Source organism: Oncorhynchus nerka, linkage group LG23, assembly GCF_034236695.1.
Source record: "Oncorhynchus nerka isolate Pitt River linkage group LG23, Oner_Uvic_2.0, whole genome shotgun sequence".
NCBI lineage: Eukaryota > Metazoa > Chordata > Actinopteri > Salmoniformes > Salmonidae > Oncorhynchus > Oncorhynchus nerka.
In genome coordinates this window covers 22,079,163-22,094,952 of record NC_088418.1, presented here as the reverse complement: position 1 = coordinate 22,094,952, position 15,790 = coordinate 22,079,163, and the positions used below count along the sequence as shown (strand labels likewise).

Sequence of the window (15,790 nt, the reverse complement as noted above, 5' to 3'; positions counted from 1 at the left end):
ACAGGATGGTAGATCTCCAGGAAGAGGGTTGGGCAGCCCTGGTCTATGCAAACTATCAATTATAATATTTGGACCATTTAGGTAAATTCATGAAGAAAATAAGCTCATATGTAAAGGTGCATTGGAACAAATGTCATGTGACACAGAGCATTTCCCATTAAATAGCACAGTGCAGGAAGGCATTAACAAGTCAAGGGCAGTTCTCTTTCAAAGACATATTTTGATTGAGGGGGATAACAAGCTAACCTTGACCCATTTGACCATTTTTGAGATTTGTTGTGATACAATAATGATATTCTACAGCATATTTGGGATAGAGTGTGCGTGTGACTCACATTGATGGAGGGCCAGGACTGGGCGTGCTCTGTGTGCAGGTAACTTGACGGGTGGCAGGTCAGGGTGTTGGGTCTGGAGGGGATGGGGAAGGGTGAGCAGGACGCCGGCCCCCTCATGACCCCATGAGGCGACACATTGTTGGGCACGCCCAGCGTCCGTGGGGGGCTGATGGGGTGCGGGCAGGTCCACTCCTCCTCGTCTTCAGAGGACTGCGGCAGCTGGGGGGCGGGCGTGGGGGGTGGCGGGGGCTCAAAGTGCAGGTGAGACCTGGGAGAGACCTCGGACAGGGGGAAGGGCAGCTCTCGAGCGTGGCGGGAACTTTCGTGGAGGCCCACCTCGCTGCCGGCCCTCTGCAGCCCAGACTGGGAACCTCGGAGCTGGCCTCCTCTGTGGGGGGACCCCCCATGCTGTGAGCCTCCATGCTGGTGCTGCTGATGCTGCTTGGAGTAGCTGGAGTCCCTGTAGGGCCGGGGCTTGGGCAGGGTGGACACGGGGTCCAGGCTGAGGCGCAGCGGCCGCTGGTAGGCCGAAGGGTCAGCGACCTCGGAGTAGCTGCGACGGCCCTGGAAGCTAGCCCTCAGGTGGTGGCTGGCTGGCCGGCAGGAGTAGGAGGCGGGCCCATCATTGATTTCCAGCAGGGGCGAGCGTCGGTGCATGTCCGGGGAGAGGCGCTGTGGCTGGAGAACTGGGGAGCGACGCTGGGGGATGGGGGAGTGGTGCTGGGGCGGGATGGGGGAGTGGCGCTGGGGCACAGGGGAGTGGCGTTGGTGATGAATGGGAGATGGGGGGTGGGATTGGCGTTGGACTGAGGAAACAGAAGAGACAGGGGGAGTCAGAGAGCAGCACACAAGACTGTCTCTCGAAGACAAAAGTTATTACATCTTGCCAAAATAGGACTAAAGCCTGTTGTTACTTGTTACTCATAAGTACAGTGCATTCGGAAAATATTCAGACCCCTTGACTTTTCCCACTTTATTACAATACAGCCTTATTCTAAAATTGATTTTTTTTTTTATGTATTCGACCTGGCTTGGTTTTTGCTCTGACAACTGTGGGACAGGTGTGTGCCTTTCCAAATTATGTCCAATCAACTGAATTTACCACAGGTAGAGTCCAATGAAGTTGTGGAAACATCTCAGGGATGTTCAATGGAAACAGGATGCACCTGAGCTCAATTTTGAGACTCATAGCAAAGAGTCCGTATAGTTATGTAAATAAGGTATTTCTGTTTTCTATTTTTAATAACTTAGCTAAAATAAAATAAAATAAAAACTGTTTTTGCTTTGTCATTATGGGGTGTTGTGTGTAGATTGAGAAAAAAATCATAAACACATTAACACATTTTAAAATAAGGCTGTAATGTAACAAAATGTGGAAAAAGGGAAGGGGTCGGAATACTTTCCAAATGCACTGGACATACAGGTGGTTGGCAGGTAGCATAGCGGTTATAGCGTTGGGCCAGTAAACGCAAGGTTGCTAGTTCGAATCTGTCAATCTGCCCTTGAGCAAAGCACTTAACCCTAATAGAGCAAGTCACTTAACCCTAATCCAAAAAAACACATTTCCATTTCACACAGCAGGAAAGTAATCCTGCAGGAAATGTGGATTATAAATAATGGACATTTTTGTAGGGGTTGATACATTTTTGTAGGGGTTGATACATTTTTGTTAGGGCAAATCAAGTCTGACATTTTTTACGTGGAAATTACAAACTTTAGAAGCCTTTTTAAACCTCAAATACACTACAATGAGTATTTTCTGGTGTGCAGGAAAATTCCCTGTGACAACAGAGTGATCTGTATGAGAAGTAGCTAGGGCCAGGAGGAGTTTTTGTCTGGTAAACGTCTCTAGCAATAACACAGAATCAACTATATTTTTGATAATGAAGAAAAAGTGTATAATCTTTCATATCTACCATATCGCATTATGCTATTTTCCTGAATAACATTTCTCTACTTCTTTCTACAGTGCGTCAGGCACTCTGTGTTGCTCTGGATTTGCAATGCAAATATGTTTGTCTGATCACAAAGCATAAATCAATTCTCCACAAGCAGCGCACTCGACAAGATAGGCAAAAAAAATTACATTTATGAATACATTATTTTCCCCTCACCTAAGAGACACAGAACTAATTGAATGTTGACACATTTTACAGTACAGTGTGAGATGCTTCCTGTAATCTTGTGACAGCTATCAGCAATTTAGCAACAAAAAAAAGATGGGTGCATCGATGAATCAGAAGCATCTCAAAGGGGAAACATTTTTGGTTCTGCGGTTGAGTGAAAAAAGGGTAAATGGTGTTCTTGAACTCTCCACAGAGTCTTGAAATTGAGAGAAAACAGAGACTTGAGAAAACAGAGACTTGAGGAGAGAATGTAAGTATTTCAGCACACATACAGATGTAGGATCTTCATTTGATCATTCTTTTGTTGCTAAGAATTGTCCTGCATAGCAGGAAATGCAAACTTGTAGTGTATTCAAGGTTTAAAAAGGCTTCTAGAGTTTGTCATTTCTACTTCAAAATGCCAGACATCATTTGTCCTAACAAAACATGTATCAACCACTACAAAATGTTTTAATTAATTATAATTAATGTAATAATTCACATTTCCTGTTGCTGCAGGATTACTTTTCTTCTGGAGCAAACTAGCTCAAATTAAGATCCTACATCTGTATTGTATATGTAGCTCTGCAACCCCAGGAGAGTAAAAAAACTGCTGTAGGCCTAATTACTTTACACTATACAGTGCATTCAGAAAGTATTCAGACCCCTTGACTTTTTCAATTTTTCCGTACAAAAGTATGTGGACACCCCTTAAAATTAGTGGATTAGGCTTTTTCAGCTACACCTGTTGCTGACAGGTGTGTAAAATTGAGCACACAGCCATGCAAACCCCATATACAAACATTGGCAGTAGAATGGCCTTATTGAAGAGCTCAGTGACTTTCAACATGACACTGTCATAGGATGCCACTTTTTCAACAAGTCAGTTCGTCAAATTTCTTCCCTGCTTGAGCTTCCCCAGCCAACACTGCTATTGTGAAGTGGAATGCCAGGTGAACGCAACCTGCTCCAATGCGTAGTACCAACTGTAAAGTTTGGGTGGAGGAGGAATAATGGTCTGGGGCTGTTTTTCATAGTTACGCCCCTTAGTTCCAGTATACAATGATATTCTAGATGATTCTGTGCTTCGAACTTTGTGTCAACAGTTTGGGGAAGGCCCTTTCCTGTTTCAGCATGACAATGTCCCCGTGCACAAAGCGAGGTCCATACAGAAATGGTTTGTCGAGATCGGTGTGGAAGAACTTGACTGGCATGAACAAAGCCCTGACCTCAGACCCATCGAACACCTTTGGGATGAAATGAAACGTCGACTGCAAGCCTAAGCCTAATCACCAAACATCAGTGCCCGACCTCACTAATGCTCTTGTGACTGAATGGAAGCAATGTTCCAACATCTAGTGGAAAGCCTTCCCAGAAGAGTAGAGGCTGTAATAGCAGCAAAGGGGGGACCAACTACATATTAATGCCCATGGTTTTAGAATGAGATGTTTGATGAGGAGGTGTCCACATACTTCTGGTCATGTAGTGTACATTCCAGTTCCTTGAGAGTCTAGTTCATTCCTCTCTTTTCCGGTTAAAATTCCCGAGCTGAGGGAGTGAGCTGTAAGCCGTAGTATACTGTATGTCCCATATCCTCCCTACCTCCGTTGTGCCCTTGAGCAAAGCTCTTTATCTGTAATTACTCAAGGGGTGTTGCTCTGCAGCAGTCCCTGTGCTTCTCCCATCCTGTGATGTGTGTCAGGTTGGGTACTGTGACAGCAACAAATAAAGAATATCTATGCAAATGGGCCAATGAAGCAAGTATGAATGACAATGCTGCTTTCAAGATGTAGCTTGTTCATTACCCTTCCCAGTGTCTGCAAAAAAACAAAAAAAAGCATGCATTGAAACACCTTTTTGGGTTGGGGTTTGTGGTAAAGAGGTAGCTGTTGATATGACAGAGGAAGACAAAAAGGCGTTGCAGTTTGAAAGTTGTAAATGTTCCCAGCGGACAAAACTGGTTGCAACAACGTTATTATAGAGTATTTTGTGACGTCATGGTCAGGTTTAAAGGATATGTTTAAATATGTTTTTAAGAAAAAACAATTTGACGATAAAAAAAAAAAAAACTTGTATTAAGATGTAAACTTCTGAAGGTATGTTTCTAACCTGGGCTAGCCTGTTAAATGTGGGCCATATATCATTCTCTAGCGATGTTACTAACCTGGGCTAGCCTGTTAAATGTGGGCCATATATCATTCTCTAGCGATGTTTCTAACCTGGGCTAGCCTGTTAAATGTGGGCCATATATCATTCTCTAGCGATGTTACTAACCTGGGCTAGCCTGTTAAATGTGGGCCATATATCATTCTCTAGCGATGTTACTAACCTGGGCTAGCCTGTTAAATGTGGGCCATATATCATTCTCTAGCGATGTTACTAACCTGGGCTAGCCTGTTAAATGTGGGCCATATATCATTCTCTAGCGATGTTACTAACCTGGGCTAGCCTGTTAAATGTGGGCCATATATCATTCTCTAGCGATGTTACTAACCTGGGCTAGCCTGTTAAATGTGGGCCATATATCATTCTCTAGCGATGTTACTAACCTGGGCTAGCCTGTTAAATGTGGGCCATATATCATTCTCTAGCGATGTTACTAACCTGGGCTAGCCTGTTAAATGTGGGCCATATATCATTCTCTAGCGATGTTACTAACCTGGGCTAGCCTGTTAAATGTGGGCCATATATCATTCTCTAGCGATGTTACTAACCTGGGCTAGCCTGTTAAATGTGGGCCATATATCATTCTCTAGCGATGTTTCTAACCTGGGCTAGCCTGTTAAATGTGGGCCATATATCATTCTCTAGCGATGTTACTAACCTGGGCTAGCCTGTTAAATGTGGGCCATATATCATTCTCTAGCGATGTTACTAACCTGGGCTAGCCTGTTAAATGTGGGCCATATATCATTCTCTAGCGATGTTACTAACCTGGGCTATGATGCTCCTGGGAGGTCTTCTTCAGGATCTCTTTCTGTTTGGAGCTCAGTTTCTGCAGACGTCCCAACTCCTCAGTTAGCTCTGTGTAGGCTAGTGCCAAATTCACCCTGCAGGGGGAAAGAACCGAGTTGATCAACCAATCAATCAACCAACCAACCAAACAATCAAAATCCCCCTTTGAAATCATTCTACTAATATTGCTTTCAAATGTGTGTGCACACTGAGGTTACCTGACTAAATGCATTCTAGTTTTCAAAATGTCCATGGTTATTTACACTTGACATCTATCATACGTCGATCTAAGCAGTTCCTAGATGCCTTCCTTTCTCATCTCCAGATTGACTGCATACCAATTACATTGTTGATATCATTGCATAATATAGAGTATTTTTTCTGAACACCAATCATATTAATGACACATGAATCACACCATTGTGAAGGAGTCAGACATAAAGTAGACAGCCAGCTGTCTCAACATGACACCCAGGCATTTTCCATGGTAACGAAGCAGCTATTTCAAACAACTGTTACAAGGCAACACGGGTGGTATTTGAAAACATAAAAAGAGCGAAAAGGCGGTGGTTGTGGTAGATGGCAGCAGTGTTGCGCTATCCAGCCTCTGATCTGCTTATCTGAGCTCAAAAAAACGATTTCACATAAGACTCTTGTGATTTACTGGAACATTGATGATGGCAATGTTAACACATGTTTCCCATGCCAATAAAGCCCCTTGAATTGAATTGAATTGAAATTGATGGTGGTAGACAATATGGTGATATGACAGAAAAGGGACACACATCCTATTGCGTGCGGTGCTAGTTATGGAAAATGTGAAGCTTTAAAAAAGAAAAAAAGAGTCTGACACAATGGCTGCGTTTACAAAGAAAGATGAATTCTGATCTTTTTTCCACTAATTGGTCTTTTGACCATTCATCATCAGATCTTTTCACATCAGATATTTTTCTGGAGCTGATGTGATTGGTCAGAAGTCCAATTAGTGAAAAAAGATGAGAATTGGTCTGCTGTGTAAACGCAGCCTATTGGTATTTGCTGTGTAATTTATTTGACCTTTTATTTGACCTACGTCAGCAATGTTTTAATATGATTTGATTTTACAGACGATAAAATGAAGCGGTGTGTTAAATCAGACTGCATTGAAAAAATAGAGAGTGCATCTTTTATCTCTTCAGCAGAATCGCATGAGTGGAAACACAGTCTTTTCTCAGGTCAGTCCTGGTTGTAGCTAGATACGTGGACACCTGCTTGTTGAACATCTCATTCCAAAATCATTGGCATTAATATGGAGGTGGTCCCCCCTTTGCTGGTATAACAGCCTACACTCTTCTGGGAAGGCTTTGGACTAGATGTTAGTGGATTCGGCTATTTCAGCTACACCTGTTGCACCTACACAGTCATGCAATCTCCATAGACAAACATTGGCAGTAGAATGGCCTTACTGAAGAGCTCAGTGACTTTCAACGTGGTACCGTCATAGGATGCCACTTTTTCAACAAGTCAGTTGGTCAAGTTTCTTCCCTGCCTGAGCTGCCCCTGTCAACACTGTTAAGTGGAAAATCTAGGAGCAACAACAGTTCAGCCATGAAGTGGTAGGCCACACAAGCTCACAGAACTGGCCTTCCTTGTGCTGAAGCGCGTAGCATGTACAAATCGTCTTTCCTCGGTTGCAACACTCACTACAGAGTTCCAAACTGCCTCTGGAAGCAACTTCAGCACAATAACTGTTTTAGGGAGCTTCATGAAATGGGTTTCCATGGCCGAACAGCCGCATATACAAGCCTAAGATCATCATGTGCAATGCCAAGCATTGGCTGGAGTGGTTTAAAGCTCGCTGCCATTGGACTCTGGAGCAGTGGAAACGTGTTCACCGGAGTGTGGAATCATGGTTCACCATCTGGCAGTCCGACGGACAAATCTGGGTTTGGCGGATGCCAGGGGAACGCAACCTGCTCCAATGCATAGTGCCAACTGTAAAGTTTGGGTGGAGGAGGAATAATGGTCTGGGGCTGTTTTTCATGGTTCGGGCTAGTCCCCTTAGTTCCAGTACACGATGACATGCTAGACGATTCTGTGCTTCCAACTTTGTGTCAAAAGTTGTAAGCCTTTCCTGTTTCAGCATGACAATGCCCCCGTGCACAAAGCAAGGTCCATACAGAAATGGTTTGAACTTGACTGGCATGTACAAAGCCCTGACCTCAGCCCCATCGAACACCTTTGGGATGAAATGGAATGCCAACATCTAGTTGGAACTTTGCTGCGGGGACTTGCTTCCATTCAGCCACAAGAGCATTAGTAAGGTCGGGTACTGATGTTGGGCGATAGGCGTGGCTCGCAGTCAGCGTTCCAATTCATCCCAATTGTGTTCAGTGGGGTTGAGGTCAGGGCTCTGTGCAGGTAAGTCAAGTTCTTGCACACCAATCTTGACAAAATATTCCTGTATGGACCTTGCTTTGTGCACGGGGGCATTGTCATGCTGAAACAGGAAAGGGCCACAAAGTTGAAAGCACAGAATCATCTAGAATGTTGTACCACTCTACCCGATGCTTGGCATTATGCATGGTGATCGTAGGCTTGTGTGCGGCTGCTCCACCATGGAAACCCATTTCATGAAGCTCTCGATGAACAGTTGTTGTCCTGACGTTGCTTCCAGAGGCAGTTTGGAACTCGGTAGTGAGTGTAGCAACAAAGGACAGACGATTATTACGTGCTACGCACTTCAGCACTCGGAGGTCCCGTTCTGTGAGCTTGTGTGGCCTACCACTTCGCAGCCGTTGTTTCTCCTAGACGTTTTCACTTCACAATAACAACACGTACAGTAGACTGGGGCAGCTCTAACAGGGCAGAAATTTGACAAACTGACTTGTTGGAAAGGTTGCATCCTATGACGGTGCCACGTTGAAAGCCGCTGAGCTCTTCAGTAAGGCCATTCTACTGCCAATGTTTGTCTATGGAGATTACATAGCTGTGTGCTCAAATTTATACACCTGTCAGCAACTGGTGTAGCTGAAATAGCCGAATCCACTAATTTGAAAGGGTGTCCACATACTTTTGTGTATATAGTGTATGTTCGAGTCGCGTCAGGGACAATTTTAGCATTTTAGCTAACCTTTTTCCTAACCATAACCTAATTATCTTAACCTGCTACGTTAATTTTCCTAACCTGCTGCACAAGTTCTCCTAACCTTTTACGAAAAGTAACTTTTGCTAGTCAAAACCGGCAGGCCTTCTCTGAGAACATTGTTAGTCTCCACTAATGCACTACACCTATATCTTTGATCTTTATCCCGTAGAGAAAAAATCACTGTATTTAGCCAAACGACAAAGATCACAAACTATACTGTATGATACACGTACTGTATTATAATTTCTACCAGGTTTATCGCCACAGACAATGTTTTAAAATGGGGAGGAGGGAGGAAGATAGGTGCCAATGTGTACCCAAACAGATCTGATAAAGCTTATCTCTCAGACTCATTTCAATAAAACCTTCTGTGTTTTACTTGAATCTGACTCCACTTCCTCTACATAGTGATGGTGGAAGATAAGAGAAATATGGTGTCAGACAAACACAGACTTCCCATATACTTCACCTGCACGACCAGAAATTGAGCAATTGTAATAATTCTGTATGGCCATGAGAAGTCTCAAATTATGAGTCATACTCACAACCCACTGTGCGTAGAAGGGAGAGGGAAGCACATGCAGTACCAATAGAAAACATATCACACTGAGGTTTTTTAACCAGTTAACATCACCAAACACTAAACCATCAGATAATGGAAATTACAGTCATCACTTGTCATTATTGTGAATCTTTTCCATTTCCCTCGATAGTTCTCCTACATACATAAATCGGTCTTCACCGTTTATTTTTCAGGAGAATGATGCTGCCACCACAAATTAACCACAGCTATGGAACATCTCAATGTTAACCTAAGAATCAATTCATTTCATTTCTATTTCTAAGATTTATGAAAAGGTAGCATTCCACAAAATTCTGTCATTTTGGCCACAGAGACATTGTATTACATTTACATTTACATTTAAGTCATTTAGCAGACGCTCTTATCCAGAGCGACTTACAAATTGGATTCATAAGTTCCACCAGTTAGTCAATAGAATCAGTTGTTCAGACAGGCCTACCCCTACATTTATGCATGACCCAGACAGAGTGGGCTATTAAAGCCCCTTCATTATAACTCTCCACCAACACCTTCACAACAATCTGAAAATACAATAGATCATCCATAACTTACAGGAACTGTGGAAACCACTGATGACATTGGGGGGGGGGGGGGGGGGGGGGGAACAGTCCTCTTTCATGTAAATGGAAGTAGCTGTATTCGCTTTGAGTTGAAATCCCCTTACCTTCTTTTACAGTCCGAGGGGAATGTCTGAGTGACAGTTTCCCGTCTCTCGCCATTTTTTCACACAGAACTGTATTTATTGACTGTTTTGACATATGCAACTCTTCCTTTTCACACTGTGGCTCACACAAGTCTCTACGTCGCCTGTGCCTTTTGACAATCTTTCAAAAGATGGCTTGTAAAAGCAACACATCTCACTCACAGCACCTTGTGCAATATCTTATGTGTGAACACCTCTGTTTGTTCATAAACACACTGCCAAGACTTCAATGCGCTGCATCCCCCTTCGTTTTGGAAAAGCTTTTTTGGAAGTGTTTGAGTCTGTGTTGTGTGCAGGGATTGGCAATAATTACAAAATACAATTACAAAATACCAATACCAAAGCTCAATATATCAAAATAAACTACAAAATGCTTGTATTTCGAAATGTATTTAATTAAAATACATGTATAATGTATTTTAAAATACAGAAATACATTTGCAAGAAGCCAGCCCAAACAGCAACAACATTCTCAGTAACAGTTATAGACACATTGTATTTGCTATGACTGTGATATGTTGTTGTTTATCTGACTGAATGCACCGACTGTAAATAACTCTGGATAAGAGTGTCCGCTAAATGACCAAAATGTAAATGTTTTTTAAAAATGGCATTGAAAAGTATTTAGTATTTTGAATGTACAAAATGCAACCCTCGAAAGTCTCTTGTTACAAAATACATTGGAGTGTAGTTCAGCACAGTGTAATACAAAATACAAAAATACTCAGCAGTAAATCAAATGTATATTTCAAATAGATGGAACAGAAACACACACATCTGTGTGTGTGTATGTGTTTTCGGGCATGACTTTTCTGTGTATGTGTGTGTGTTTGAGTGTGCCTGTGTAGGAGGAAAGATGACTGTTATATAGCGAGGAAGAAATTCATGACAGCCAATCTATATGTTGGTTGTGTGTGGGAGATTAAGTGTGTGGTGTGGGCCATATGAGCTGTATCTGACCTCTGAAAACACATTAGAGAGCACGGACTGTAGGCTTGCTGTTTCTGTAACTACTGCACAGCTTCTTGGCCTGTGTGCTCTAACATCTATTTTGCTCTGCTATTGAGTACGGCCTGTCTGCTCTCACTCAACTGTAAGAAACGCAGATCCTAAATACAACTCATCACATACATACACCATATCATTTCTCAGTAAAAGTTCCATTTGGTCAATGATATTTAATAGCAATGGATGACAAATTCTGGTACATAAAGTTACAAAGGCAGAGGTAATGAGGCTCCATAGCCCTCTTTAGGTCTCTGATGAAGATAAGCACTAAATGAGTGCTGGCTTTCGACTCTCGTGTCCACAGCCTACACAGTGTCAAAAGCTACCCACTGGGCACAGGCTTCAGTTCAATGTCTACTTTCGGTTGAGTTGCCAATTTACATGAATTCAACGTGAAATCAACAAAAAATATCACCATGTCATTGGATTTAGGTTAAAAGTTGGGTGAAAAAAAGACGAAATGCCCTTACAATGATGACTTTTTTGCAAAACCAATCAGTTTTTCGAGTTGATTTAAGATCATTGATAGATTTTTTTGTGGATGAAATGATGTGGAAATCATGTTGATTCAACCAGTTTTTGGCCAGTGGCTGTAATAACACATGATCTACTGTATATTATTTGTTGTTCCTTACAGTTGGCTCGTTGTCTTTCTGAATTTGTTTTACATTGAAAATGTGATCTCCATACTATGGAACTGAACAAAGCAATTACAAGTCAAGTTCATTCCATAACAGTCTATACAATCAAATGAACGAATTCAATAATCTCTCAATTTTTCCTGACCATTTGTAGCTAATTATAAGTGTCTCTGAGGGCCAAACTGTTGCTCTCCAGAACATGCAACACACATGACCAGTTCCACGTGAATCTGAGCCATTTACAATAAATGAGAGCACTTACAAGAAGTAAGCTGCCATTCAGAAAGAAAATAACAGCTAGCAGGTAGGTTGGTGAGTAAGGATAGGAAAGCAAGATGTGACTGGAAAAGTAGTAGGCTTCCCCTCCCAGGCCTCTAGCACACTCAACCTAAGCCATTCTACCATACACTTTACTTCCACTTTCTTATCGAAACAGCGTTTGCATTTCACTCCCCTCAAACTTGTCGTGAGTGTGGTTTTGCACTAGCTTGTGGGCGAGCTGTGTGTGGCGTGACTGTGTCTAGGACAGGGGTATTCAACAGGGGTCCACAGCGTGAGTTTTGGTTCCTCTGAGAAACAACAAATGACAACTGCTGTATTTCAGGAAGCTCTTGTGCCCACACTGCCCTCTATTGTTGTATTATATATTACCACACAACACACAACTAGGCTCCTCATCACAAGTCTGTTCCCCACATTGAAAGAGACTGAGGTTCACATAATTATCCAGTGCAAGGCTTATGGGCATAACTGCGGGAAGGAGGGGTGCCGAGGACGCTGCTGAAAAATGGGCATTTAAGAGTCCTGTATTAGCAGACCGATGTAAACATCTTCAGTGTGGGCAAAAAGTGTTTCCAGGACCCCCCCCCATGAGAAAAATTGCACCATCCCCACCATTTGCCTCATGCAGCGCGACACATCTCCTTCGCTTAGAGTTGATCAGTCTGTTGTGGCCTGTGGAATGTTGTCCCACTCCTCTTCAATGGCTGTGCAACATTGCTGGATATTAGCGGGAACTGGAACACACGGTCGTACAGTCGATCCAGAGCATCCCAAACGTGCTCAATGGGTGACATGTTTGATGAGTATGCAGGCCATTGACGAACTGGGACATTTTCAGCTTCCAAGAATTGTGTACAGATCCATGCGACATTATCATGCACGGACTACAATTTATTCTACAATGTAGAGAAACAATAAAGGAAAACCCTGGAAGGAGTAGGTGGGTCCAAACTTTTGACTGGTACTGTACATTGGAGGCGGCTTATAGTAGAGAAATGAACGTTCAATTCTCTGGCAACAACTCTGGTGGACATTCCTGCAGTCAGCATGCGAATTGCACACTCCCTTGCGTTGTGTGACAAAACTGCACATTTTAGAGTGGCCTTTTATTGTCCCCAACACAAGGTGCACCTCCTTAATGATCATGATTTTAATCAGCTTCTTGATATGCCACATTTGTCATGTGGATGGATTATCTTGGCAAAGGAGAAATGTTCACTAACAGGGATGTAAGCAAATTTGTGCACAATATTTGAGAGAAACAAGCTTTTTGTGCAAAATGGAAAATTTCTGGGATCTTTTATATCAGCTCACGAAACATGGAACCAACACTTTACATGTTGCGTTTATATTTTTGTTCAGTGTACTTCCCGCGGCTATGCTGTACTAGTAATACATCAAAGAATTTATATGTGATGGATAGGCCATTATTCTAGGCAGAATTCAACTTTAAGACAGGCCTGGAAAAGGGCTCATTTAGGTTTTAATGAGTTCCTTAAAGGCTACATTAGCCAGACCAAACTGTTACACCCTCTAGACTAGAGTCTAGACCTTCAGATATGGGTCAGGTACAGCTCCTAGTGAAACGTTACTGTTTACTACTATTCTCTCCCTCTCATCTCTCTCCGTGTCTCTCTCTCTCCCTCTCGCAGTCTAAAAGGTTGCAGGTCTTATGGAGGTGTCACACAGTAAATGGTTGTTGTCTTCACTTACTGCTCATCTCCCACCTTCTTGATCCACTCCACATCACACTGCTCACACGACGAAGTCATTTCCTGCCAAAGAAGAACGGGAAAACAGATTAGCATGCAGGTGCTCGAAGTAAGAGCCAAGTGAGAACAAGAGTTAGACAGAACTGACTATGCTTTAGAAAATAGAGGGAGAATGTACCAGTTTGTAAGACTTACCAGTGTGTTAGGTGTGTGTGTGTTGTTCACTGACCCTCTCTATGTGGTTGTTCTGGATCTGTTTCAGCTCTTCCTGCAGTCTCTCACACTCGGCCTTCACTTCCTGTTCCCTCTGACACGCCCCTTGGGCCTGGTGCCGCACCCCCTCTAGCTCCGCCTCCAGACGCTGCAGCTTCAGGTCTGACAGAGTGTCTAGACTACGAGAGTTCTGTAGGGTCAGCGCAGGACAGTCCAGCACTGCGGAGGGGGAAGGCAACGCTGACACACACACATGATCAATCTAGAGGGACTTAATTATCCCAGGGTTTATACCATTCATCCTTATACTTTCCAGGGAAGGGATAAGGGATAGTGATGTGGACTTCCAGCCAGATAAGCCAGCTCCACGTAACTTCATTGTTCCACCTGGCCCACATTGTTCCACCTGGCCCACATTGTTCCACCTGGCCTACATTGTCACACCTGGCCCACATTGTTCCACCTGGCCCACATTGTTCCACCTGGCCTACATTGTCACACCTGGCCCACATTGTTACACCTGGCCTACATTGTCACACCTGGCCCACATTGTTACACCTGGCCCACATTGTTACACCTGGCCCACATTGTTCCACCTGTTCCACCAGCCAGATAAGCCAGCTCCACGCATCTTCATTTTCCACCTGGGTGGAGGAGCATGCGTGGGCACAGCCTCGGAGCCCAGCTCATACAGACGCCGTCACTCAGCCAATAGCTATTGTGATAGACGACTCCTCTATCTCATCTCACCAGCCACCTCACACAACACACAGGCATTGACACACTGACACTGGAAAAAAACACATACACACAACTCGCACTGATAGAAAACACACAAATCCTCTCTAACACAGTATATTGCCCACACTCTCTCGCACGCAACTTCCGCAATTACATCAAACACACACATTTGTGTTTGTGTACAAGTCACAGCTGAACTCCTAGGGCTGGGATCATCAACTAGATTCAGGGTCAAATTCAGCCCGCGGTTCGCCAGTTAGGGAACCCTGTACTAGACTAAGTGGCTTTCCCTTTTATTTGAATGTGTACAGGTCAGCCTGTGGTTGAGGCAGTAGTGAACAGTAGTGTACAGAATAATACATTTCAACATGTAATGGTACTAAAGCATATCATGAACACTTTCCATCTGAAGGACAACCCTTCACATAAATACACCTCGGCATGACTCAGCAATAAGAGAGGTATTAATGACACATTTCATCCGCATTTTACATCCTTTTTACTAGGGGGACACAGTTCAGGCCTTGTGACTCCATAGCAGCTGTTCTCTTCAGTAGTGACCTGCTACCCAGCATGCTTCCCTCAGCTGGAGTGGGTGGTACTGTTCAATTAGCATATAGGAAGCAGCAGTGCAAGATGGGAGAGTGTTGGCCAATAGTAGTTCTGTTTCCCCAAATCAATTTCGGTTGACATGAGTCTCGTGAGAGCGGGAGGTAGCTAGCCAGCAGACAGTGGAGAGAGGTTGAGATGGCGGTAGCAGAAGTGTTGTTCGAAGCTGAGAGCGCATTGAGTACAGTTAGTGAGAAGGATGAGTGGACAACAGTGAAGTCCAAGAATGGAACAAAAAGGGAAAAGTGGTTGTGGATAACGAGTCTGATGAATCGTTGCTTGTTGGAGTGCGTTTCATTTGGGAAGCCTTTTTGAAGTCACGAGGATGGTGAAGAAGGCGTTGAGAAAAGTGGATTCCGTCAAAGTAACCAGTGGCGATATGGTGTTGATATGGTGTATATCTAAAGAGCAAAATGATCGATGCATGCAGTGGACAGCTTTGATTTTCAGAGCAGGGCACTGGTAAAAGGTGTTATCTCTGGCCTCCCGTTGGACATTAATAGTGTATAACTTAGGGGGGGAAAATTCAGGAGTAGTTAACACTAGAATCCCTAAAGCAGTCATTTCGACTGCTCATTAACTTATTAACTTGTGATAAATTTATTTAATTACTGTGTCATTTTTAAAGTCAAGCCCCCCTCCGTTCATTTCCTAAATAAGTCTATATAACACACTGCCGTTGTTAGAATCTTAATATCACAAACAGAACTGGAGTTGTTACCAGTTTAAGGAGAGCATGTCATTATTTGAATGGTTTTCCCCTGTTACCCCTCATT

General features: G+C 43.3%; 1 protein-coding gene across 1 annotated transcript in view; it reads right to left on the bottom strand.

Moving 5' to 3' along the window:
• tbkbp1 (TBK1 binding protein 1) overlaps nucleotides 1-15,790 on the bottom strand; it is a 44,484-nt gene that overhangs the window by 3,331 nt on the left and 25,363 nt on the right. Inside the window, exons 5-8 of the mRNA XM_065007940.1 lie at nucleotides 13,681-13,883; nucleotides 13,453-13,514; nucleotides 5,375-5,490; nucleotides 336-1,141 (exon numbers count right to left, since the gene is read on the bottom strand). Of these exons, the coding sequence (XP_064864012.1) occupies nucleotides 336-1,141; nucleotides 5,375-5,490; nucleotides 13,453-13,514; nucleotides 13,681-13,883 (1,187 nt within the window). The remainder of the gene's footprint in view (nucleotides 1-335; nucleotides 1,142-5,374; nucleotides 5,491-13,452; nucleotides 13,515-13,680; nucleotides 13,884-15,790) is intronic.